Source organism: Mugil cephalus, chromosome 21 (genome assembly GCF_022458985.1).
Source record: "Mugil cephalus isolate CIBA_MC_2020 chromosome 21, CIBA_Mcephalus_1.1, whole genome shotgun sequence".
Taxonomy (NCBI): domain Eukaryota; kingdom Metazoa; phylum Chordata; class Actinopteri; order Mugiliformes; family Mugilidae; genus Mugil; species Mugil cephalus.
The window spans coordinates 14,077,242-14,102,633 of NC_061790.1; the positions used below are offsets into that span (position 1 = coordinate 14,077,242).

General features: G+C 43.8%; 1 protein-coding gene across 3 annotated transcripts in view; it reads right to left on the reverse strand.

Moving 5' to 3' along the window:
• Positions 1-1,968: 1,968 nt before the first annotated feature.
• The window catches only part of LOC124999051 (1-phosphatidylinositol 4,5-bisphosphate phosphodiesterase beta-1), a 117,902-nt gene continuing 94,478 nt past the window's right edge, over positions 1,969-25,392 (reverse strand). The window contains exons 17-34 of one of the 3 annotated variants that reach the window (XM_047573796.1): positions 25,192-25,288; positions 24,312-24,396; positions 23,890-24,014; positions 23,650-23,804; positions 23,378-23,542; positions 22,542-22,641; positions 22,272-22,376; positions 22,076-22,191; positions 20,502-20,640; positions 20,177-20,230; positions 19,690-19,909; positions 18,463-18,631; positions 17,007-17,083; positions 16,822-16,911; positions 16,592-16,649; positions 16,323-16,409; positions 15,194-15,218; positions 3,919-4,157 (exon numbers count right to left, since the gene is read on the reverse strand). In XM_047573796.1, the coding sequence (XP_047429752.1) occupies positions 4,060-4,157; positions 15,194-15,218; positions 16,323-16,409; positions 16,592-16,649; positions 16,822-16,911; positions 17,007-17,083; positions 18,463-18,631; positions 19,690-19,909; positions 20,177-20,230; positions 20,502-20,640; positions 22,076-22,191; positions 22,272-22,376; positions 22,542-22,641; positions 23,378-23,542; positions 23,650-23,804; positions 23,890-24,014; positions 24,312-24,396; positions 25,192-25,288 (1,965 nt within the window). In that variant the 3' untranslated portion in view covers positions 3,919-4,059. Of the gene's footprint in view, positions 4,158-15,193; positions 15,219-16,322; positions 16,410-16,591; positions 16,650-16,821; positions 16,912-17,006; positions 17,084-18,462; positions 18,632-19,689; positions 19,910-20,176; positions 20,231-20,501; positions 20,641-22,075; positions 22,192-22,271; positions 22,377-22,541; positions 22,642-23,377; positions 23,543-23,649; positions 23,805-23,889; positions 24,015-24,311; positions 24,397-25,191; positions 25,289-25,392 lie in introns of those variants that run through there. The other 2 variants (XM_047573795.1, XR_007111131.1) reach the window with 2 other exon arrangements.

The window sequence follows — 25,392 nt, forward strand, 5'->3', positions numbered from 1 at the left end:
TAACAGAAACGCTTTTGTTGTGTGCTGTTACCCAGTGTAACACCATCACAACTTATTCCCTCGCAATGATCATACAGCTAAATCACCATGTTTTTTCCAACTAAACTGAGCTTATTCTATTCTATTCTATTCTATTCTATTCTATTCTATTCTATTCTATTCTATTCTATTCGTACCCAAGTGGCAGCATGCATAAGTGATAACAAAGCCACAGAAAACATTGCAAAAGTGTTGTGGCAGGCTGAGCACCGCCTATGATGAGGCTTTGTAACTAATATGTATGCATAAAACCAATGCATTCCTCACAGGAATTCAAAAAGCAACTATAACTTCTGAAAACATTCACGCTGCTCTAAAAACGCCCGAATATTTCTCAGCTGCGGGTACCAAATTGCTCAAAAATTGGATAAAAGGCTATGGAGGAAACCCCTGCAAAGCGCCACCGCTGTGTCTTTTCTCGTGTCTCCAAATGGCACATTTTTAGATTTCAGAGGACACAGTCTATTGGTGTGACAATGTCACGGATAATATTAGAATTATAATCAGAATTTGATTCAGGCCAGATTAAGGTTAGGTTTAGTGTTATCATTTCTTTCTTAGGTTTGGGATTAAGGTTGGATTAGGGTGGCTGAGGCAAAGTGAAGAGAGCTAGGATTAGAATTAAGGGCGGACGTCTGGGAGGGAGAATCTTTTCCAAAAGCACTCAACTCCCTCATTTGTCTGAGTGCCTCTGTTTATGTACCGCATGTATGTGCGTGTGTGCTCGGAGTACCTGCCAAGTCGCATCCTGTGGCCCTCTTGTCCCTTGCTGTCCTGGCGTGCCTCATTAAAGCCCAGTTACAGGACACCTCCTCCTCCTCCTCCTCATCCTCATCTGCGCACCAGATGGACACACAGGGCGACAATATTCCTGGGAGTTTGGAGGGGCGTCTCTGTTTATATAACCCAGAGAATCTTATTAAAAAGCTGCTCTCCTTCCGTCCTGAACTCGGGGTTAATTAGCTCACTTCCTAGTTGCCGGCATGCACCGAGGCCTCTGAATGGTCACAGTGGTTGTTAAGGGCGACTGGGCTTGTCTTATCTCCTGTTGCCTGTTGGGATTCGGCTGAGGCCGAGAAGGACACAGTGTTTATGCAGTCTGGAGAACACACACCCACACCGGCAGCACACGGATGACACGGGGTCGCTCACGTTAATGTGCAGCGAGCTGGTTCTCGAAAAATGCCCGAGATATCACCACACGCGCAGTGTACCGCGCTTTGATGGCGTGAAATGTGAAATCCCTCATCTGACCTTTTAGCCACAGGAAATGTCAAACGGGGTGCGCAATACAAACATGGCCACAAACACGAACAAGCCTCAGCACGTACTGTCTACTGGTTTCGTCGATACGTGTTGCGTTGCCACACAAACATTCACAGTATTTTCTTGCATGGTGACCGACATCAAAGCGAATTAATTATTCCATCGTGAAGGCGCGCCAGTTATTGCAGATATATTGTAACCTAGGAGATAATAGGAAGTAGGTCATCTATGCTTTTACCCTGCTTCCCTTTGCCCTTAAGAATATAACATGTATGACAAACATGTGCACCCAACTTCGTATATGCAGGACATGAAATCAGTCGCCCTATTTATGCGGCAAACACACTGTGTAACTGGGGCTGGATCCCAGTTTCCATGTGGCCTGCTTTCTCGAAAAGGGCGTTCCACCTTTTCATCACCGGCAACACATTTTTCAGGAGGTTTACATCGAGCCTTTGCTGCGTTACAAAGACACTCATGAAGCATGACAAACAAAGACAACCAAGAAAAATTTTTAAAAAATAGCAAGCCCATAATAGAGGATTGCTTAAAAACCAGACTTACTCATGGACAGTAAAAATTGTGTATGTAATTGTGAACTATATCACATACATAAACACAATATCGCACAATCAAAAGACACACAACTCGACTCCAGCAAAGTACAATAATAGCCACATTTATTTTTAATTACAAGCAAGTTCCCTTTACACTATATTATTTTTTTCTCAGCCTCATGTTTTATCCTTTATGTCATACATACATACATTTCCAGAGTGCATACACTTTAGTCAATGAGACGACAGGGGCTGTTAAATAAAGTGGTTCAAGACATAAAAGAAAAACGTCTCTTTTCTTACGAGACACATGTCAAATACTGCTCATCACAAGCATTACTCAGTAGTGGTACGGTACTAAAAAAAAAAAAAAAAAAAGTGCACACAGTCTATTCAATACCAGACAGCTTCATATATAATAATATAATATAATGGTAATTTAAACAATGATGCATTTCACACATTCAACATCAAACAAGGCAAACCCATTCAAAGGCACAGGACTCTCACATCAACATCTTTTTTTTTAAAATGTAGTTTGTACTTACATGTCAGGAAATCCTTCACTTTTTTTTTTTTTTTTTTTTTTAAGTAAAATCTGCTGAAATATGACTTGACACACACAGTTAAATGGCACTGGACAGGGAGGAAGTCAAAAACACTTCCTCATGTTTACCGAATGGGCGCAGGTCACGTGTTAAAGAGGAAAAAGTCCGGTTACTCGTGAGCTCACGTTAACGCTGGTGTTCTGCAGGAATAAACTGAGCGCCTGTTTAAATATATCTGGACAATCCCCACAGCTTCCCCACTTTGAACTACAGCTTCCAAACGTGGGTTGAACTTTGAGAATAATGCCAGCGGGGCGACATATTTCGTGTGGTCTGGGGCATCTGCTCTGCATCGTAGGGAACTGCAAACAGGTTTCCCCTGTAGATACACAATGAACCAGTTAAGAGGAAGGTCACTTCTGTTAACTACAACAGGATCCTCCTCTGTTTGAATGTCCTGGTCGGACGGTTTTAGTTCAGAGTAAAGAACAAAACGAGTAACCTGGTTATTTAGATCTAAAAAAAAAAAAAAACACAAGGCGTGTCCTTACTTATTGTAGTCCTGTAGACAGTGATGCATCAAGCCACACCGAGTCCACTCTTTTGCAGGTTTAGTTGAAATGTTTCAGAGAAAATAGATTTACATTAATAAACATCTCTGCTACAGAGCTACTGTAACATTTACAGTTGTTCAAATACATGCAGACAATGTACATCAGATCTTCCCTTCTCGTCCTCTCTAGACAGAAATGCCCACGAACAATGTTAAAAAAAAATCGAACCAAAACGAAGAAAGAGAGACAGAGCACTGCTTCATATTAACATGCCAAATATCAAACAAACCACTGTTAAAAAAATGTGAATGGGTTTTAAAAACAAAATAGCAGCAAAATATAGGCTTAGTTCTGTGAGAACAAAATCGAGAACCAGCAAGCCACCAGTGCCTCTGGGTTAAAGTAAAAGTGTTACATAGTCATCTATGGTGAGCCTTCAGTGCAAATATGTAAGGGTGAATCTAAATCTTACAAAGATGGAAGCTTTAAAGGCTGAATATGCAGTGGTTTCTTTACAGTACAAGTTGACTCCATTTAAAATCCACTGTAAGTGAACTCAAAACATTGGCACCTCTCTAACCACCACCACCACCACCTGTCTCAATCTCATGATAATAAAACATAATTAAAAGAAACTACTCTCTCTGTGCAATAGTTCAAGTAAGTTAATTCCTGCAAATAGTTAGTGTTTTGTAGCACATCCTGTGGCCGTACCGAAAGAGACGACAACATACAGGCAACATACAAATACACAAAAAGTACTATTTACATGAAACGGTTCTCTGAACACGACTGTACTCTACGCAGAGAGGACCTCTACTCACCAATTCAGGGTTCAGATTTGATCTAATCCTCCCATTGGTAACAATTAGGACCAAAGTCGGAGCAGTGTTATCCTAGTTCCGTGGTCGCAGCCACGTCCAACCAGTCAGTGTCCCGGTGTCAAGCAAAGCGCCAAGCTTAAATCTCTAAAGGGGCGTGTCGTACACTCGCTCCGACGAACCCTCTTCCATGTCGTCCTCCGACTGCGACGCCTTGTGGTTGAGCTTCTCCGTCGTCGAGGAGCCGGCGAGGTTTGCGCGGGCGCAGTCGTCGTTATGCTTGGCCTTGCTGCTGTCCTGAACAAACTCTTGGATCTCCACGGGTAGCCGGCGGAATTTGTCTTGGTACTCTTGGTCCAGGTCGCTCTGCAGCTGTGGAGAAGACAAGCATGTCTGCATGAGGTGAAAGAATACAACTAGAAGACCAGGTCTATCATTTGGAACAGACCTTTATAACAGCAGAAGTTTGGACTTGTTATTAGCAATGGCTACATTCCACTTAAGGGATGTCCTGATACGTGCACGGTGGTCCACTGCCAGGGTTTACTGGGACGATTCATGGAACTGAGACACCCGAGTCAGTCAGGTTCTCATAAAACATCTTACCGGCTCAGAATGTGTCAACATGGTCACTCAACTAGTCAGACTGGCGTCTGACGAGAAGAACCCGTGTGGATTCTCTCACCACCATGTTCTCTTGAGGCACGTTACCAATGCTTGATTTTTTGTTTACAACAGAGAGATCCTGACTGTGCTGGAATGCACCAGGCTATGAATGCTATCTCTTTGTGTACATAAAGCAGCCTGTTGATTTGAACGTTTAATAACTCATTTTACATTTTTAGTTTTATTCAACTACTCAGCAGGCAAAGCAGTTCAGAATAGTCACCAATCATAGGGCGCCTACTTGATGAGGTGGACGGTTTGAATAATGTGACAGCCACCTGTGTAAAACCAGCACGGTACAGAATTACCCTTTCAATATGTAAAGCTTCCCATTTCTTCTCTGTTTGGATTCCAACACAGAAAACCAAATAATTCCTTTTTACTACAACTACTGCCGTAACGTATATAAAAGAGTAGATATTATGAAACTTAGGTAACTGTCCAATGAGGAAGATTTATTCATCTGTCTTCATTCTTCTACTGTAAGTTTGGGCTATTTCTATTTTGAACAGCATTCATTCGTTAAAACAGGAGCAAGAACTGTTTCTCTCATGCGGTGATGCGTTTGCCCAAACCAATCAGTGCCAAGTCCCTGTTCTTTAAACAGATGTATGATCCAGCCCTCCTCCTGATCCCGGCGCTCAAAGGCGTCTCATCTGAAATCTCCATCAGCTTATCTTCTCCGACACCACCACCACCGCCAGCATCACCTAGGCTCCAGGGTTTCTGTCCCTATACGCCAGCTTATCTGAGACTCTGTGATGTTGCTTTTCATCTGACTTCACCTGCCAAAATACTTGATCTCACAAGCTCTTTTTTTTTTTTTTTACGCCTTATACCAAATGATTGATGACTGCTTCCAAATGATCGCTCCATTTTGAAGACAGCGATCCAGACTTCCACCACTGTCAGGGAAAGTAAATAACACTGACTGAATGAACCATTTTGTGGCAATTCAGTGTTCTGCTGGGAAGCCTTTGGACCTGGCATTGATGTGGATGTTACTTAGACAGACCATACGCCCCCAGCCCATAGCAGTGACACTCCTTGATGGCAGCAGTCATCCCCAGCAGGATGCAGCCTGACACAGACACATGCAAAAACTGTTCAGGAATAATTAAAAGTCCAAATTCACTAGATCCCCAACTGATCAAGTATCTTCCCCTCAACCTTCAGGACCCAAAGGCCCCCACTAACACTAACAACATCATGTTTAAAGACACCACAGGACACCCTCAGAAGACCGGCGTCCATTCTTTGATGAGTCACAACTGTTTTGGAAACGCAAGGGAAACCAACACCATATCAGTCAGATAGTCATATTGTTATGGTTGCATATTTGCTGTGCTGTGATATTGGTCTAGAGTGGATTATTCACCTAAAACAGCGACGTGATTTTCATGAAATGTCTCTGATGATGAAGCAGTAAAGATTAACTAAGCAATAAAGCTGTGGACTATACAACCACAACAGCTGAAAGAGTTGAGAGGAACTGCAGCACTGTAAAATTAGTCTCAACAGGTTTGTGAGTATGAGCAACATACCACCGGAGTAGCAACATTAACACTGCATTTCCTGTGTTGACGAGCAGTGTTTCCTTGGTTTTATCTAGAATTCCTCTCATTTCCGTGACATACAAAGTACTAAAGAGGAAAAAAAATTATATTAGAGAGGGAGCAGCCTCAAACATTCTTAACTGGTCAGGATCCCTTTTGTAGGAGGTATACACTCCCTCCCCTCGCTGGGGAAAAGAAGGGAGACGCTGTTTTCTCCGAGGCATAGACACCCCCAATGATTACAGATGACAAGATTGTATTCATTTTATCGCAAGCCAATAATTGCTGCAATGCTGATTTCTGTTTAACTATCCGGCTGGATCCCATGGGGGAGTAGTAATTAAAAGAAAAGCTGCTAAGATGAATGGTGTCAGAGTCTCTCAGCTCAATAGAGTCACGTCAGCAATGTGAGAGATCACAAAATACCTGTGAGGGTGTGAAAGGGGTGCATGTCTAGCCTGAGAGGCCTCTGCTAATAGAGTGACTCAAAAAAAAGAAAAAGAAAACACTGACACCAGAAATCTGCACAAACTTCAAGAAGTATGTGCACCTGCAGGAATATGAGGCAAAAAAAACGACTGAACATAAAGATTGTACAATTCTAGAGAGGAGAGGAGATGAGAGGAAAGAAAAGAATGAAGGTCAAGGACTGCCATCCTGTTCTCCACTTTACGATCTCCTGCCCTCTCCACTTCTGTTTATAAGACAGCACATCTATTTGAGAGCAGCGCAGAGCTAAATGAGAAAACATGATTGTTTAAAAGTACTTGCCTTCGCAGCACTTTAATATAAATTAAACTCATACACTGACAACTGTGTGTCCGTGTTTGGGTGTGGGTGCTGAAAAGTTGCGTAACGCGTAAATACTTGCACAGAAAAGTCCTTGTTGGAGTAAAAGAGCTTGAGAGAATATGTGACTTTCATGATGGACGAATGGTAGATAGTTTTTATTCCCCGGCTACATTTTTATGTACAATATTTCTTCAACAACACTGAAATAATTCCAGCTACAGATTCCAGCTAAGCTGTTTACACTGAAGCTAAATAAAACGATCCAAAACATGTACAAAGATGTTCTGCCCACCGTGGAGCATTGAATCTGCCAGAAATATAAAAGAAGTAGTTATCTTTCACTCAACTTTTGTAACTATTGTGATGAAGAAAAAAAAACAACTCATTCAATAGGAGAAAATGACCAAGAAGTTTTAAACGGAGCTGCCACATCAACCCGGGCTTTTGTTCATCTTTTCAAAAACTCGTTTGAACAATTCGTTGCTTTGTTGCCGCTGTGGTTTTTCCCTCTTGGAAGCTCGTCACATCAGCCACTATTTCTTCTAACCACAGAAACACAGTTGGATATTTTCTTAATTTAGAGCAGATTATCTCAATCTAATTTCCAGATCCACCCGGTCAGGCCAGCCTGTTCTTATTGAGGTGATTACACGGGACATTTTTAATCTGATCGTTCCTATTACTAGATGAATGCTCGTGTCCATATAAATAGACCTAAAAATGTAAACATATGATCATAATACCAGCTATTAAAATGTGCAACTACTGTTGGGCCCTGTTCTAAGGAAATGATGTTGGAAACCTTTTATGTATTTATTTAGCCTTTATTTAACCAGGTTTGTCCCACTGAGATCAAGGATCTCTTTTACAAGGGTGACCTAGCCAGGAGTGGCACACTATAAATGTCATTAAGTAGAAATAGTCTGCTGCCACCTTATCTAATTTCAGTGAAGGACTTTTTCCTTGTGTGTTGTACATTTCCAGTTAAATTCACTAAAGAGATTAGCTGTATTTTGCTAGCCGTATCGCCTGGATAGAAAACACCACAGCAATGTTACTATATTTACTACAAGTGTTTTAAACTAGAATAAAGCCAGACCACTGTAATAGCCATTGTTCGGGCTGCGGTTTGTCTTTGTGTGAAATGAAGGAGCTGATTTGCGTCTTTCTGCTGTTTTTGAGTGGTGCGGCAGCGCCGGCTGAAACCCCCACAAAGCGCGGCACGTCAAGGTCACCTTTCTCTGGAAACACGCCAGCCTCCCTCCGTGCCTCTCACTCTCCTATTCTTCTTTATTTTTTTCTATCCTCTTTCTCTCGCTCTCTGTGGGTCTCACGGAGCGGGCATCCAGCACATCAAAACCAGATGGCTAAAGATGCACCACAGCTCGGCTCCCTTTCTCTCGCTTTTGCTCTGCACTGCGCATGACCTACTTATGGGTGGGACAGTCTGCACGCCCTGTGCATGTGCGTGCGTGTGTGTTGGTACATGTGCAGCCTGCCTTCACCCTCCCTGCAGAGGCGCAAACACCCCTCTGATTAAAGCTGTCATCTTTCCCCCAGCTGATGGTGATGCCCCCGGCTCATGAGAAGGAGTGGGAGCTGGGGTGGGGGCAGAAGCCTGAAGGGCGCCAGGCACTTTTTCAGTAACACACGTGTGTGTGTGTGTGTGTGTGTGCACGAGCGCCTGTACGTCCTCCGCATGTAATCAGCAGCTCAGAAACAAACAGCAACACCCATGTCCTCGAGCTAGGGCTATGGGCGACAAAGGTAGCACTTTTTCTTTCACCGAGGGGAGGGAGTGAGTTATTAAGAGTCTCGTTGAGTGATATGGGGGAACAGAGACTCATAAAATGATGGATTCCATCTGAGATCCATTGTCAAAGAAGACAAGAAATAAAGGGAAACTCTGCGTTCGAGTTTCCCGGAGTTGGGGGAAGTTTTGGTTAATCTTTTTGTTGGCTTGTGGCATGGAAAAATTCAAAGTGCAATGAGGCCAGAAGAGGAAACAGGTTTGGTGAAACAAAACAAAGTCCTTGACAAACACATGGTCAGTTAAGCGTCAATTTATTTCTTATTCTGCTTTGCCCTGCTATGTGTTTTGCACTGACACAATGCGTGTTGAATGAGAAGATGTGCCCAAACATTTGACTGGTGGCATGAATATATACATGCATTTGAGTGTTTGTGTGGTCCAGTTTCTGTTTGGACACCAACCATCATCATTATCATCAGCAGCAGCAGCAGCAGCAGCAGCAGCTCCTCTCCATCCAGCTTATGAAACTGTATCTCATTTCCGAAAGACCCGTCATCTGTCAACAAAGCGCACGCACCCATCCACACACATTTCTGCCTTTCTTAAAATACAGCACTCGGTGACCTTCTTCACCAGCTGTCCTCGTTCTGAGGAGCTATCGAGGGAAGCGGAGAAGGCCTCCGAAGAGCCAAATTAATTCTTTGCTTTGAGCCGTGACATAAGCCTTCAACTAGTAATGTACCGCGTGTACTGCTTGGAGCTTTGTTAGCCGCGCCTCACGATAGGCACGATGAGGTGAAATAGGTGCTTTTCTCTGGTCTTATGAGGTCCGTTCTAACCGGCGGTTGCTCCCGTTCCGAGTGCTCCAAGGAGGCGGGAAGTCTTCTGTGGCAAGATCAAAACCAGCAACGCTTGGAGTCGCTCTGTGGGATGTGTGTAGGTGTGTAGTGTGTCCTGACCTCCAGATACACCAACATACCTAAACAGAGCCCAATTAGGCTAAAACCCCAGATCCCATACCATGAGATGAGACGGGGTCACAACCCTGTCGGCATTACAGGCTTTTAGAGGACGAAGCGCGGTTTAGTGTGCAAGTGAGCTATGTGGCTATGTGTATGGAAGCTAGTGTTTCTGTGTCAAAAAGTAAGAGAGAGAGGAGAGAGAGCACCATTCCTTCATTTACATTCTTTCCACTGTATTGGTTAGAAGTATGAAAATGAAACGTTGCAGCCCAACGCAACAGAAAGAACAACACAAGTAATGAAAGAGAGAGGCTACTCAGAATACCCTGCGAGCTCCTTCTCCACTTACCATCCTTCTTTCTGTGTGTGTGTGTGTGTGTGTGTCAGTGCCCTTTCCTGACTCCTCTCAGATAATTTATCTGCTGCTCTGCAGGAGTTTTTCTTAGATTCCTCTCTTCTGGTCCAAGAATTTCAAAAACACTCCTGCATACCTCCACCATGTATGTCCAGTGATGAGTGTTTCCCCTAAAAGGATTGGTTCAAAAGGGAAGGTTAGCCGTGAAATGCGCACGGTGGCGATTTCGTGTTTTTTTTTTCTTCAGATGTGGATGCAACGGAAAGTAGCAGCAGCTGCTTTTCTGTCTGAGTGTGGACTTTTTTCAAACATATGGCGACGGTTTAAGTAAATCACCGGCATACACCATCATCACCTCAGAAAGCTGACATTTGCCTCTTTTTACGTACAGCAGTTCTATGCTCACCCTACTTTTATTTATTACTACTTTAACTCATAGGTCTTCAACAGGGGGCCCGTAACCCCTAGGAGGTCTACGGAGGTACTGCAGGGGTGCATTATTTGAATAGCTTAATATTTAATGTAAAATTATAACAATAATGCATATTTTTCAACAGCACTAGTTTAATGTAGAACACATATAATTGATAGGGGGTCCCTACTTAACATCTCCATCAGTTTGGAGGTCCTTGGCCCTGCTTTAACCGCACATTTATTTTGTTTGTTTGTATGGTTTTGTTTTTAATGGAAAATAGCTGAGTGGTGCAGACAGAGAGATGCTGATGAAAGGTGTGTCAGTGAACCCAAAGAGAAAATATCTGAGCCACAAAAATGAAAGAAAGCCTTGAATGCTGCTCAACGCAGTTGGAGGCACTCTGTCGGTAGAACACACAAACACCTTTCAAGTGGCACGTAGCTATTGGATCCATTGTTAATTTAAAATTATCGATTAGTTCGGCATTAAACCCTGCTGCTGCTGCTACACCGGAGAATGTCTCTGGTTACTTTCTTTTTGACATCCCATCTTCTCCCTGTATATATTCCTCACATTCAACACATAAGGTGTTGATTTTCTTTTCCTGTTGTTGGCCTTCATGTTACGGTGTCTCATGTTGATCCTAAAACCCTCAAAGCCATAGAAAGTTCAGTCCTGAATGCTCCTCAGAGGGAGCCTAACCCTGGAGAGCTTCATTAGCACATGTGGGCATACATCATGATGAACACACTCGTGCACTGATCTAAAATAGCGGCAAGAACAACAGAGCAGGAGAGTAACCAAGCGCGCAACATGCACGCGCACTCACGCGCACATAATGGATTTTACTTCACTGCTTCTGGTTGGCACTCGGTGTTCCCTGTCGCCATACTGTGCGTCGCCATATTGTGCGTCGCCATATTGTGCGTGCGTGCACGAGTGCGTTATTGAGGCAACCCCAACAGACAGAGACGAAGCAGATCAAAGTCTGCGATGAGGGAACGTGGTGGCCGTCCCTGCAACCCCCAAATGAGAGAAGGGACACAGCTCGCTTCCTATTCAACTCCAGACCTTCATCTCTCCTCCAACCTGTTTGCTCCCCCTCTCCTCTCTCCTCACCCCTCCTCCTCCTCCTCCTCCTCGTCCTTCTGCTTCCTTCCACCTCCAGCAGCAAACCATCCCTGGCATTGCGTCACGAGGACTCGGCTCCAAATTAACAGATTGCAGAGAGTCATGAAGGATAGAAGAGGATATGAGAGGTGGGGAGGTGGGGAGGGAGGGGGAGAGGGAGGGAGGGAGGGAGGGAGAAGGAGAGAGAGAGAGAGAGAGAGAGAGAGAGAGAGAGGGGGATCCGAGTTTCCATGGCGACAGCACAGGACTCCTGCTCGTCGAACAAATGAGAGAGCGCGAACATATATGTGTGTTGATTCAAGGCATTCACAGGGGGAGACACCGTGGGTTGTTGTTGTTTTTTTTTTCTTTTTTTTCCTCCTCTGTTTCATTAAAGCAAGTAAGAATCTCCTAATGCGCATTCGCACGTCACACAAACACACACAAACACCAACGCACCACGTTGAGCAACATATTGCTTTATCACTATTTCATACTCTTTTCACAGCCAGAAATGGTGCCGAACTGATGACTAGTACAGAGTAATTACCACATGTCCTCGTAGGCTTTTAGTCTGCTCGTACCATAAGAAGCACAAAGAGGGTAGAATCCTTTTCACTAGACTAAGCCACTGATTGAAAAAAATTGTATTTTTTTTTTGGTTGATGTGACCACATCTGGGGACGGTCTACGTCAGTGGTTCGCCACCATTTTTGTCAGCCCTTCATCATACCCTTGATCCCAAATATCATATTGTTACAACTCATTTTTAATGAATTTGAGCACTGTTTAAGTCCATATGGTGAACTTCACGGTGCCAGTTGAATAGCTAAAGCAACAAATGCTGATAATCTGAATGCTTATTCGGTTTCTTTTCTCTGTGCAGTCAGGTTATGAAGTCAACGTATTTAATCAAAAATTCTACAGCGCTGGTTCTCGCCACATGCTCCAGTCTAAGTGAGCAGCATGAGACGGATTAAGCCTTCGATAAAATAAATAAATTAAAAACAAAAAAACAATCATAATCAACATGCGGTGCGAATTTCATTATCTGGACATGTGGTGACCTCGACCGCGTGGCGGCAAGTGCGTTGCCGAGCGAAGAAGTGGCGGAGAGGGCGACGCGCCAGCACGTGGGGTTGTGAGGTTTGCGGAAGCAGCTCTCGCCACCGTGCTGCGCGCCGCAGACTCCTGGGGGGCGTTTTGATTGGCTCATTAACAGGACGGTGACACCTGTGTGTTCATGCGTCAAACTGTACCGCGTCTCTCTTTTTCAGTTTGGCGCGTGACCCCTGTTCTTACCCCAAACGCGCCATCGATGCCAAGTCTCAGAGTTACAAATATCGCGTCCCTTCAGCTTCAGAGCGTTCTCAACGCAGAGATGCTGCATTTTCTAGGTTGGTGAATCACATGCGTGTGAGTCCACATTGTGACGGGCTGCTCGGCTCTCAGGGTCTCCACTAGGGATGCTAATAGATGTCCGTTTGCGGCAGCTCTGAGCCCAGAGGAGAAACTGGGTCAGAACTGTACCACAGAGAACGTGGGTTGTATCTTCCCCGCTCTGCTTCATAAAGACTAACACCAAACAGGCTACATGCTACAAAAGTATTTTTACATCAGCCCGGCCTTGGTTACATGCCCATATCCATTACCTCCCAGTGGAGCTCTTAACATCCTGTCTTGCACTCTGCTTTCTATGTTTATGTGTCTGCCTGTTGTTGCTTACATTCATCCCACGAGCTTATTTAACGAACACGGGCTGCCAAATATACTTTGCTCGTCCTTATATGCATTATTTTGGGAAGGCGGTGAATGGACTTTGTCTGCTCTTAGGAGCGGTGCACCGCATTCACCCACACGAGCGTGCACGCATGCACAGATGGTGTCGGAGCTGCAATGGGAGGCCAGTGACCCGCTCGGTGGGAACAGCTTCGGGTTCAGTGACTCGCTCAAGGACGCTTCCTCGTGCTACCAGGAAGCGCTGGACACACTGGAAATAGCTGAATGTAAACCACCGTTCATGTAAACAGCTGGTGAGAACTGAGCGAAACATGAAATCGGGGCGGCCAAAAAGTTATGAAAACAAACTGATAGAGGCTGGTATTGACAGACCACGGGGCTGAGCGTGAAAACACCGAGGCCCTCCGTGTTTCCTGAGGACACGGGCCTCGGATTATTACGATTTAATCACGCAATCCCGAAAAGAAACGGATCGTTAACTTCGGCTGTTATTCCGGGGCTGTGGATGGCATCCTGAATGTTTAAACAAACAAAACCCTGGGTATCTTCTGCGCGCTGTCTCCAGAGTCGTGTCCTGTGACATCAGCATATTTTGCATATAGATGACTGCTGTTCCGTGAGGGGAGATATCACAGAGATGGCTGATTACCATCTAATAGGTTCTTGAGGCAAATTAAATATGCCACAGTCCAGATTCTGATTCAGTGCCTGTGACAGTGGTTGAGGTGATAGATAATCAGTTGCATTTTTTTTTTTTTTTTGTGGGGAAACAGTGATTGCTCACAGAATGAAATGTGATTGCCACAGGGGGAAAAATGTGATTAACAACAGATACCAGCGGAAGCATTTCTGTCTCTCTCTTTCTGAGGAAATCTGTCGCATTCAGCGCTGATTACACTCTGATGACGCTGTTTCACACAGCTCACGTTAAGTCATGGCTGACGTATGAAGATCAAATGACACACGCACGCACATACGCACACCATTTGTATTTTTTGTACTTTTATATTTTGTATATTTTGCATGTCAACCCGCATGCCCCTTTTGTCCCACTCTTGTCAAGCTGCTGGAAATGCGAATTTCTCATTGAGATGAATAAAGTATCTATTTATCTTTCTATCTATCTAGCGTTCCTGACAAGTAGCTCCAGCGAGTGTGCTAAAGATAATCACAGTCACACCAGGATCAGATTAAAATCAGCGCAGCTCAACAGGTTGAGCGCTTTACACAACAAGCGGGTGATTTATGAGGCGAAATCAATCATCCACGACTCTGCTCTGCCATTCTTTCCCGCACACGCTCCAGACCGACTGCCGGTCAGAATTCTTGAGCTTCTGCTCTCAAGTCTTCCCTGCTGCAGTTTTGTGGGAAATATGCAGAAGACCTGCTAGATGTCTGCGTCGGGTTGGGTTGGGTGTCTGCGCCTGCACCTCCCACACTCAAACGCGAGTGGATTCAAAGGAACAAGGAGCTGTCACTTTGCGCGTGGGCGGCTATGGAGCCGTCTCCTGTCTTCTGATTTATCTTTAAAAACAACACCACATCACGGGCAGATATATTAAATGCACGCCGCGCTCTCAGTTTGACGGGATGAGTAGAAAACATGATAGGAGCGTCACATCAGAGTGTCTCCTTGGCAGACTGAGGTACTGTAATCTGGTTGATACCGCGTTACGTCAACATCAGAGACACAGCTCAAGACAACAGAGCCATTCACAGTGAGCATAAAGCTTGTAATGTTAGACTGCTACTGTTTATTGTCACACAGGGTCTGACGAGTCTAGCAGATTTGTGTACACTTTCATAAAATACACTGTTAATTAGACATACACAAGCCAATATGCAGTCCCTAATGATGTCATGCTGCCATGCTGTACAGATTATTGCTGAAATACTGCACCAAATACTCGACTGGCAATGACAGACAGAGTAAAGTTTGGAGGATCTCAGTCGCTACGGACGCATTTGTTGCCACCCAGCAGCCCATGTGTGTAAAAGCTTGCATATTTACACTTATGCTGCATTAGTGCTCAGCGCTGGGATGCAACGTTGTTCTTACCATAATCCACAGCTGCACAATCGTCCTACAATGACAATGACAATGACAATGAGCTGTACAACTCGGAGCAGACATGCTAAACCTTTTCATGAGCACACTGAGGTATCCACTTTAAGCCCATGTACTTGGACGTGTAGCATATATCAGAGAGGTATGATGGCATTACAGCGGGAAGCACATTAACAATGGCCAGGGAGAGATGCAGCCGCAGCAAGGGGACTGCGTGTTACAAGGCAAACAACCAGTCAACTCCTTCACATGCTAGATTTATACTGTGCACAGGCACTTTAAGTACAGCAGGTGCTGGTGACACATTGAGATGTTAGCATAAATATTTATGGAGTCACAAAAAGCCCCCGTATTTTTTTTTTTTTTTTGACAGGATGCCACAACAATACTCTTACTCCAAAATGTTCATCATACATTTTGCACAATATTTACACTGGAGCATTTTTTACAAAACCTGGGAGAGATCGCCACCTGGTGGTTTGAATGAGAAACATATAGTATGGTTTTCTTAAATATTTTGTATGTCAATAAAATACTCCATATTCGTTATGGGTTTGGAACTATTTAACATGTCTGCAGTGAGGGTGCTATGGTATGGCCTTACTACTGCTTCCTTATGTAAAATTCTGTTTTTGTGCAAGACCATGGACAAACTTAAAATGGGGCCGTGTCATGACGCTGTTTTTGAATTACCGTAACTCACAATTGTTTGTGCTATTGACAAACTTCAAGGTGTGGCTGAACACAGGGAAGTTGTGGTTTTGTCTGGGAGACCTTTGTGACATCTCAAGGGTATAACTGACTAACCGACAAATTCCTCCAAACAACCCTCTCTTCCTGGGGCTCCCCGGTCTTGCTTCACCTGCAGTCGACAGCAGCAGCGCGTCATCATTACCGTAATGGCAGCTTTTTTTTTTTTTTTTTTCCAGAAAGCGCAACTTCCCAGTTTTCAGCCACACTTTGAATTTTATCCATCAGTGAACAGTAATTCAAATATGGCAAGCTGTTTTTTATGTGCAGGCGGATGTTTAGGTCTTCAAATGAGTTGTGGCAAGAACCTAAAATGAAGATGTCATTTATCTTCAAACTTCTTTCAAAGCATTTTCAACAAACACCTTACCTTTGGCCTTTCATCCAAGATCTGCTGGCGGATGTCCTTATGCTTCTCCAGTAGCCTCTCCTGCCTTTTACTCTGTGCATCTTCCAACTACACACACATGAACACACACAAACGCGCGCAACATTATCAGATGTTTACATACAATACTACTGATTCACACATAAATAACGGCAATGGACATAAATAATTGCAAATTTGAATGTAACAACTGAATTGATTTTCATTACTGTAAGTTCATATATGATAGGATTTTATATGTATTTGCTTACCCGTTTGATATACTGCACCACCTCATTGACAAACGACCTGTTGATCTCTAACTTCTCTCTGCAAGGACAATTTGATGGACCATCAAACCAAAGCAGCAACCAGTCACAGGAAAATACAATCTTTAGTATTTGGTGACACCTAGTGGTCAAACTTGGGTAACATCCAATTCCACGAGGGGGAAAAAAAGATTTCTCTTTCATTTACTAATCCAGTTAAAACACAAACTTACTCTTCTGTCACATTCTTGTCTTTAGATTTGGCTTCACTGATCTTCTCTTGCCTTTTCTTGTCCATTTTTTTCTTAAGATCCTTCTTCTCTCTGTTGATGGCAAGAAAGAGGACGAGAGAGAATGAAAACGTTTTAACGGCTCCTACGTTCGTAGGGATGCGCATGTGCACCGTATGCAGCCTTACTTCTCACAGATGTCTCTGAGCTTCTTGAGCTGAGCACTCTGGCACTCCTCTGCTATACTGGTCAGCTTCTCAACCAGCTGGAGAGGGACAAGGAGAGACTGAACGCTTGAACAATGAACGCTGACATAAAAGCATAAAACAGACCGAGGTCAGAAAGAAAACATCTGATTTGATGATTTCTATTTAACGGAGCTCCATTTGGAGAGTTTCTGATCATAGTCAAAAAATACTAGAGTAGAACAACACAATCTCCATTACGCTTGCTCCCCTTAGCTTGGGAAAAAAAAAAAAACCTTCTCACACTTCAGCTGTGCTCACTGTGCAGGTGTACCGGAGCAGAAGACATTCATTTTTCCACACCACGCGACAGAACATGAGCACAGCAGCAAATTGATGGCTGTGATATTCTGCAGGGGGCTGACCTGGGGTTTATAGCGGTGTTTGCCTTAATATAATTAGCCCGCGCTCGCTTTTCGGCGCTACGAGACAGCGGGAGACTATCAGCACATTATCCGGTCCAAAACAAGTGAGATCACGCTCCTGTCTGCGTGTGGCATGTCTCTGTTTATCCCACTGCGACATACAGTTTGCACTTGTTTATATTATGTATGTTCACATGCGCTGTTTATGTGGAAGCGCCGACTGGCCAGAAGAGTTTTAACTCTGGGAAAGTGCATATAAGGAGAAGATTATGTTTTTTATATTGTAGTAAATCTATCGGCGCTTTATGACGGCACATACATTAAATCGTGAAAGCGGCCATAAATAACAAGCTAATAGACGAGAAGCTAGACGTGCGGTAGAGCTCTAAATCTTCATATATGTGAATGTAACCACTAATAAATACAAAATACTTAACTGTATAGTTTTGGCTAGACAGTTTTGCCATCACTGGCTTATAGTGCTTTGTGCAATGTTGGAATAACTGCAAAAAATATATTCCTGACTGGGAAAACCAATGTGAATGATGCCTAAAGGTGGGAAAAACAAGTCTTGGGCTTAGACGTCATGTGCGCAGAAACATGTTAAAATGTTCAGGCAATTGCACTTTTACAGGTGTTGATGATTATCATTGAAACGTGTAACTTGTTGAAGGCTTGTTTCATCTTTCTGCCTTACGGACTTGAACACATAAAAGTTGGAAATTACTTTTCCAGCGAGGGAAATGTGACCACCTGGGGACCATGCAAATCCACCAATATTAGTGTCGCTTATTAGAGATCTGCAATCCCAAGTGCTGAGCCTAATAATAATAATAATAGTGTTACATGAACCTGAAGCCTTGGATGTGTAAATTATGGCACTGGAGATTAACCGTTGGCAAGGTAAGTGCAGCTCATGAAACGCGATTTAAAACAGTGAGCATGATACAGATGTACATAACGGTCCTGTTGTTTACTAGTAATTTGGCTGCAAGCCAGCCCACATCTCTAATCGCACATTTGTGAGCGATTACCTGCTTGATGTGCTCTCGTTTCTGGTATTTCTCGCTGTAGTATTGCTCCTGGCGAAGTGTGAGGAGCTGCTGCTGCTGCTGCTCCTTCAGCTCTGCCAGTCTCAGGCTGCACTCCTTCTCCAGCTCACACAGCTCCTGGTCCAGCGTCGACAGGGACTGCTCGGACCGGCTGCGGGCACGGAAAACCACGCGCACATTAAATGACAGAATCACCAGTCATGCTTGCGGATTCCCAGAAAATTAAACTGTTAAATCATCAGAGTATGAGTGACTTCAGATTTTCCAGTGCAATCCCTCGTGAAACGTGGTGAAGTGTCTCAGGCAGTGGTGCTATGATATTAGTCTTTGAAACACTTTCAAACACAAAGAAGGAGGCCTCTCTCATAGAAATCCACTTGAAATGTATTATCTTTTTGTCTGAGAGGTCTGTAATCTTTTCTGATTCTTCAGTGTCTGATGTCTCCTCGGGGCCATGGACGTGTCCCCGAGGCTTTGAGCAAGTCTTATCCACTCATTCATATTCCACACGTAGCTCAGCCCTTTCCCTTTCTGAACAAGGCAGCGCCTGCCCTCAATGCTTGCCTCTGAGCGAAAACAATATGTGACTCACATCTATCAGCCACAAAATTATGTATGACCACCTGTCATAGTCAAGGATCAGCTGCAGAACTTCAAATAAATGATCTCTTCATCAGACCGAGCTGCCCAAGCTGACCCCTGTCCGTTGTGTAAAGGGTCTGCAATGGTTAGGTGAGCATCAGAACTGAACAACGGAGCAATGGAGGAAGCTGATCCGGTCTGTTGAATCACATGGATGGCTGTCTATCTGGGGCACACATGGCACCAGGATGCAACAAACACTCCCTTGCCATTGCCATGGGGGTGAGGCCCTAGGCTTCCCAGAAGAACATTACATCGTAATGAGATAATCAATGTCATCCAATTCATGGGTCCGTGGTTGTTGTGGCTCAGAGATACTGTGTCCCTTGCTCTTGTAAAGCTTCGAAGTGACTGATGCCAAAAAACTGCTAACTGTAGCTTTGTTGTAAACATTTTAATGCAACGCTGTGTCTACATTTGAGCAGCTACATTACCAGTTCATAGCTCAGCTGACATGTTTGGGTTTGATTGTCTGACAATAAACAGAGCAGAAAGGGAAGCCTTTAAGAGAAAGAGTGCAATGTAACATTAAGACTGTTGGAACGGAAGAAGAAGAGGGCCACCTACCTTTTCTTACCATCTCGTTTGTGGCTCTTCTGCAGGGTGGAGCGTCTGCGCTGGTGCTGGCTCTGGAGCTCAGACATACGAGCCGTGTGCTCCTTGATCAGCTCGCTGGTCTTGCGGTGGTGTTTCCGAACCAGCTCCTTCATCTCCTTGTACTGCTTCCTCTGCTCCCGGACGAAGCCCTTCTGCTGCTTCAGCTCCTCCACCGTCTGAGCCTCCAGTTCTGAAGGATCGCAGAGAAAGATGACAAGGGAGAAAGGATCTGATTTTTACACAGTCACTTGCATAATATATCAGGAAACATACAAGGTTAGGCAAGGTGTGAACACATCAAAAGTGAGAGCGTTATGCTTAAAATTGATCACACGAGTATCAGTCTGGGAGTCAAAATATCAAATTAATGCTGAAGTGATTTTAAATAAAGTTAAGAATATAGTCAATATAACGAGTGACCACAGAACTAAGGAGGAGGCAGATAACATGACCTTACCAGAGAGAACACTCTGAATGATGTCTTCAGTCTTCACTGATGGCTTCAATGAGCCTGACAAGTCACAAAGACAAGTTCACGAGTCATTTTCTGAGACTTATACTTTTAACACATACGTGTATTTTTATATGCAGATTTGCTAGTATACAGTACATAAATAAATACAAAATAAGCTATACGTCCATATAGGAATCCACAGTACATACATCAAGAACACTTCAAATGTAATTCTGCTGTTTCACAGTAATTGTTTTCTCAAATGCCAGTAAACATACAGAGATGACTCTCATCTAACTTAATCTACGGAACATTACAGGTACGGTACCTGCAGACTGAGGCTGGTGGCCGACCAGTGACGGAGGCTTCGGCACAATGATAGGTGTGTGGCTCAGTCCGTTCTCCGCCGGCAACACGACCCTCTGGTCCACCTTAGACTCTGAGGGGGCGTCGCTTCCTGCCTCCACCTGTCCGCCAACATGAAAGAACATTTATACCAATCTCTGAACATATCTGAAACTCTTACCAATGTACACCTCAGTTAGTAGTTAGCGGAGGTACAGATAGCGATGCAAAGTTTGTCTCATTCTTTGTTTCAGTCTGTGTTCATTTTCAGAACTCACTCGTCTTGCCTGTGCACTTCTGTATAGATTGTAGACATAGCTCTGGTAACCCACTCTCAGCATGGCTTCCTGCACTCGGGCTCAGCAGATCTTAATTTCCCGTTGGCTCGCCTGAATCCTCGACTATGAGCTCTTATCTCTGAAGGGTTAATGCAATTTTAAATAATCTCTGCTCCAGTAATGCTACCCAGATCTTTTCCTTTCTTTCACCCCCCGCTCTCTCCAACATTTATCTCCCCACACTGCGCTCTGCCTTTCCACGCTCTGCCTCCTCTGGTCACTGTTGCCATGGTCACAGCATGAAACAGCCCTCTGTCGGCGATCCTCGTGGGTAATGATATCAGCTGGCAAAGCAGATAAAAGAAGCCCCTCAGGAAATACCCTTCCTTCAAGCCCCCTTTCCTAATGACCCCAGATAACCCTCCGCTGTCTTGCCTATCATCCTAAATTTATCCTCACCCCAATCTTAGGAACTGTCGTCACATCTCCCCCTCTGATATCATCCCTTTGTCTGCTCCCTGTTGCATTACATTCACCCTCAATGGCTTGTTGCCACTAAGTTAGTTAAAAGTTAACAATGTGAGTAAATCCCTTTCCATGCTGCTGTTGTTAATGCTGATAGCCCATTAAAGTGAGGCATTTCCAGTGTGATCTTGCCTCGGATGTCGTTCGGAACAAAGCAGCCAGGACTTGTTAAGATCTGCTGAGCTGCTTGGCATTTAAGCTGTTGTGTTCGAACTGAGCTCTGTCCTAAAGTTAAAGGTCACTGATCACTTTTGGTCGTATCTCAGACTTCAGACAGACCTGTAGAGAATGAAAGCTGGTCCAGCACATGGACTGTGGCAGACGCAGCCTACTATCGAAGGCTGCAGGCTGATGCTGCTTAATAAAATACAGCAATATTAACCGCAGTGGCCGCGCTTGCAGTATCATGGCCGACTGAGAATGAAAAACAGCCTGAAGAAAGCCCGTTCATAATATCTGTGGGGATATGTAGTGGAACCAAGCTGCCGGTTCATAATCCAACCTTTCACTACACTAATGCTGGTAGACGGCCGTGGGTTTAGAAAGTAATTGTGGTCATATTCAAAACCTCCTCATGTGGCTTTTTTCTAAACTTTATAGATGAAGAACTCATGTTTTGGTGCCTCTTTTAGGCTGATGTACCACTCATCAATTATAGAGTTATCAGTAGAAGTGGCCACAAAGCTTTGGAAAAATAAACTGAGCAGACACACACATTTGACGACCTGTACGAGAGAGAAGTGTAAACATTCACCTCTTTGTCACCCTCTTCCTCTCCTCCCTCCTCCAAAGTGAGAGCAGCCAGCTGATTGGCTCTCTGCTCCATCAGGTTGACATAGCGGATGGGATTGGACAAGGCTTCAATCACGTCTGAGGAGCAGGAAGAAAACAAGCTTTTGGAAGAGAATCCTGATGAAAGGTTTATTTTTCTGTGCATTCATTTGACGTACCTGCAAACGTGTCCGGGACGTAGTCCTTCACTTCAACATACACAAACAGAGCAGGTAGCGTCAGCGACTGGTTCTTCTCATTCCTTAGGCTGATGTAGTGATAGCCTGTGGGGGTGAATGAGACAGATACGAGGACTGTCATCTAGCAATAACAATTCAGAGCAACAACCTACACCACAGCGAAGCATCCATGCTGTTAAAAAACAACCACAGCTTATACAAAAATGCATAAACGATTAAATTGAACGAAGCTGTACAAGGCTTTGTCACCTGGACGGATGGCTGACACAGGAATGATGCGGTGGCCAATAAACTTTCCTCCTTCTTCAAACACGGCTATCCTTAATGACGCAAGTGTGGGCAGGACAACCTAAAGATAATAACACAAACAGATATTAAATGTTTTTATAACTACATGTTTTAAGTCGTTCACTGTTCTATGACAGAACGGAAATAAACCGTCGAAACAAAGCAGATCACCTGTTTACAAAATTGCACAACTTCAGGAAAATGTGTCTTTCTATTAGCAGCCTTAGATCATAGGTCTTCAACAGGGGGTCCAGCGACCCCTTGGGGGTTCCCAAGGGCACTTGGACACTGCAAATGAAATCCAGAAACAACCGGCAGAAGGGAAGCTAACAGTTCAGCTCGCTCCCATCAGCCAACTACCGAGGTCAAAATGTTTTGGTGATTCACGGTATGTATGCAGCTGCACAGCCACCATACAGTTTGAAATTTGAACTTGCATTATTCGAATAACTTAATACTGAAAATCACTAAGCCGAGTTTAATCACTACATCAGCTTGGCGGTCCTTGGCCTGAAAAACGTTGAAAACCCCTGCCTTAAATTATGCAATGTGGAGCTTTTGTCTCCCTCTCCTGGCAGTGAGAGTCATTACACAAACTATGTGTGTGTTTTGATGCATGTAATCCTCCACTTTCTTTTTTATTTTTATTTATTTTTCATAATTTTATTCTACAGGAAATTTGCTCTCTGCACAGTAGCTTTAAGGGAGCTAATATGATCTGGTTTCCAATTTCTTCATGGGAGTACTGTTTCAAACACATTTACAACCTCTACATGTGCATAAAGCCATAGTCTCACCTTCTTGAAAACTATTGCTTCCTCTTCCCAGACAGGATTTACGGCATTGCTTGGAGAAGTCTTGGTCTTGAACGCTTTCCTCTTTGTGTCCACTGGCAGCCCAAACATATCAATCTCCACATAAGTGCCAACTTTCTTATCGGTCAGGAACTGGCCTGAGATGATCTGGAAAGAAACAGTACGCAAGAAATCGAGAGACGGAAATTGAAATTAAATACGCGGACGGAGGGGTGCGGGCTCAGACAGACCCACACAGAGTGATCCACACGCACCTTCACAGACAGTGTGTTGGCCACTATCCCGTCCACCGTGCTCTCAGTAAAAGGGTCGAAGTGCTTATCTGGCCGCCTCATAAACTCAGGTTTCAGTCTGTAGCCGCATTTCCCGTTGTACTCATACATGCCCAGGTTCAGCTGCATGGATAAATCTGCGGACATTTGCACGTGTCAAAAACACGCACACTTCAAACTGCGCGAAACAACAAAATTAATGTCTTTCACTAACTCCCTCACCGATTGTCTGGAAGTTGAGAGCTACCAGCTGACAGCCAGCATTCCAGAAGAGCTGAGGGTTGTAGTTGGATGAATCCACTCGAGTGCCTTTAGGGTAAATCCTGCTCAGCTGCAGCTTGTTGTATCTGAACAGAACTGGCTAAGGACAAGGCTGCATGACCTGCATTAGAAAACACAGCTCCTCGTCTGTACGACTGATTTCACATTTGTGTGAACCACACAGTTATCTGTGCATTATGCCATTAATTTTAGTGAACAAGAAGAGCCACTGAAGCAGAGCGAAAAGAGCATAATCAGACTCTGTCAACTGCAAGTCATTACCACACGGAGGCTGCAAGAACAAAAACTAGACACACATAAACCCTGATAAGATACAATCGCTAGGAGGTATTTTAAGTGGTAGAAAGCACTCAGAAGGATACTCCACAAACTCTACAGGAGATTTGGTCAGTTGCTCCAAAGCTTTGGTCTCTACAAAGGATGACATCTGGAAGCTGCGACTGATCTCTGTGGGAAGAGATGGTAATATATTGGTTATTAGATGGACTGAGAACATAACGGATATGTTTTTTTGTTTTTTTTTGCTTAACAGGTTGATTATAGTTTATAGCAGGGGTCTTTTTTCAGGCCAAGGACCTTAAAACTGATGGAGAGATTAAGTAGGGACCCCAGAACTACTATATGTGTTCTATATTAAACTCAGCCTAGTGCTATTTATAAATATACATTATTATCATCATTTTGCATTCAATATCAAGCTATTCAAATAATACACAGCTCCAAATATTCATTTATTTATTTTTTTTTATTTCAAACGTGCAACAGTAGAGTAGTCGTGCTAGAAAATTGTGGGGGAAAAAATTAAAAATATGTATAAAAAATGTCTAATCAACTAAAGATTTTGTAACCTCCCCCCCTGCAGTACCTCCACAGACCATCTAGGGGTCATGGATCCCCTGTTGAAGACCTGTGGTTTACAGAGTAACCTAACATGCAGCTTACTGACGAGGTTACATGCAATCAAAAGCAAGCTTGAGATATTAAAGAATAAAAAGAATAAAATAAAGAATGCTAGTTATAAACCAATACTGTAACATAAAAAAGTAGAAATACAGTAGATGTTATTCCACCAATGGATTCAGTATTTTGAAAACTACTGTAATTTATTTTTGTAATTTTTTTGAGGTCTTAAGATGTGGTCCTTCTTAAAAAAAAAAAAAATCTACGTAAATGTGCAGTGCGTTATTATCCAATGCTTGATATGGCTTTTTGTTGGTGTATATAAATGGTCTCTGTTCGTACTTTTAGAAGCTTCAAAGCTGTTAAACTTGACAGGTTGGATGTAGATGACCAGGTTGGACATTTCCTCAGTGGCAAACGCCTCGCTGCCTGCTGTGCCCTGCACATGAAAAAGACAGAATAATAATGTAAATGCAAAAGATCTGATATAATCCTTTACAACAGGTTTTGGAGACACGTGAGTTGATAAACACTAGAGGACAG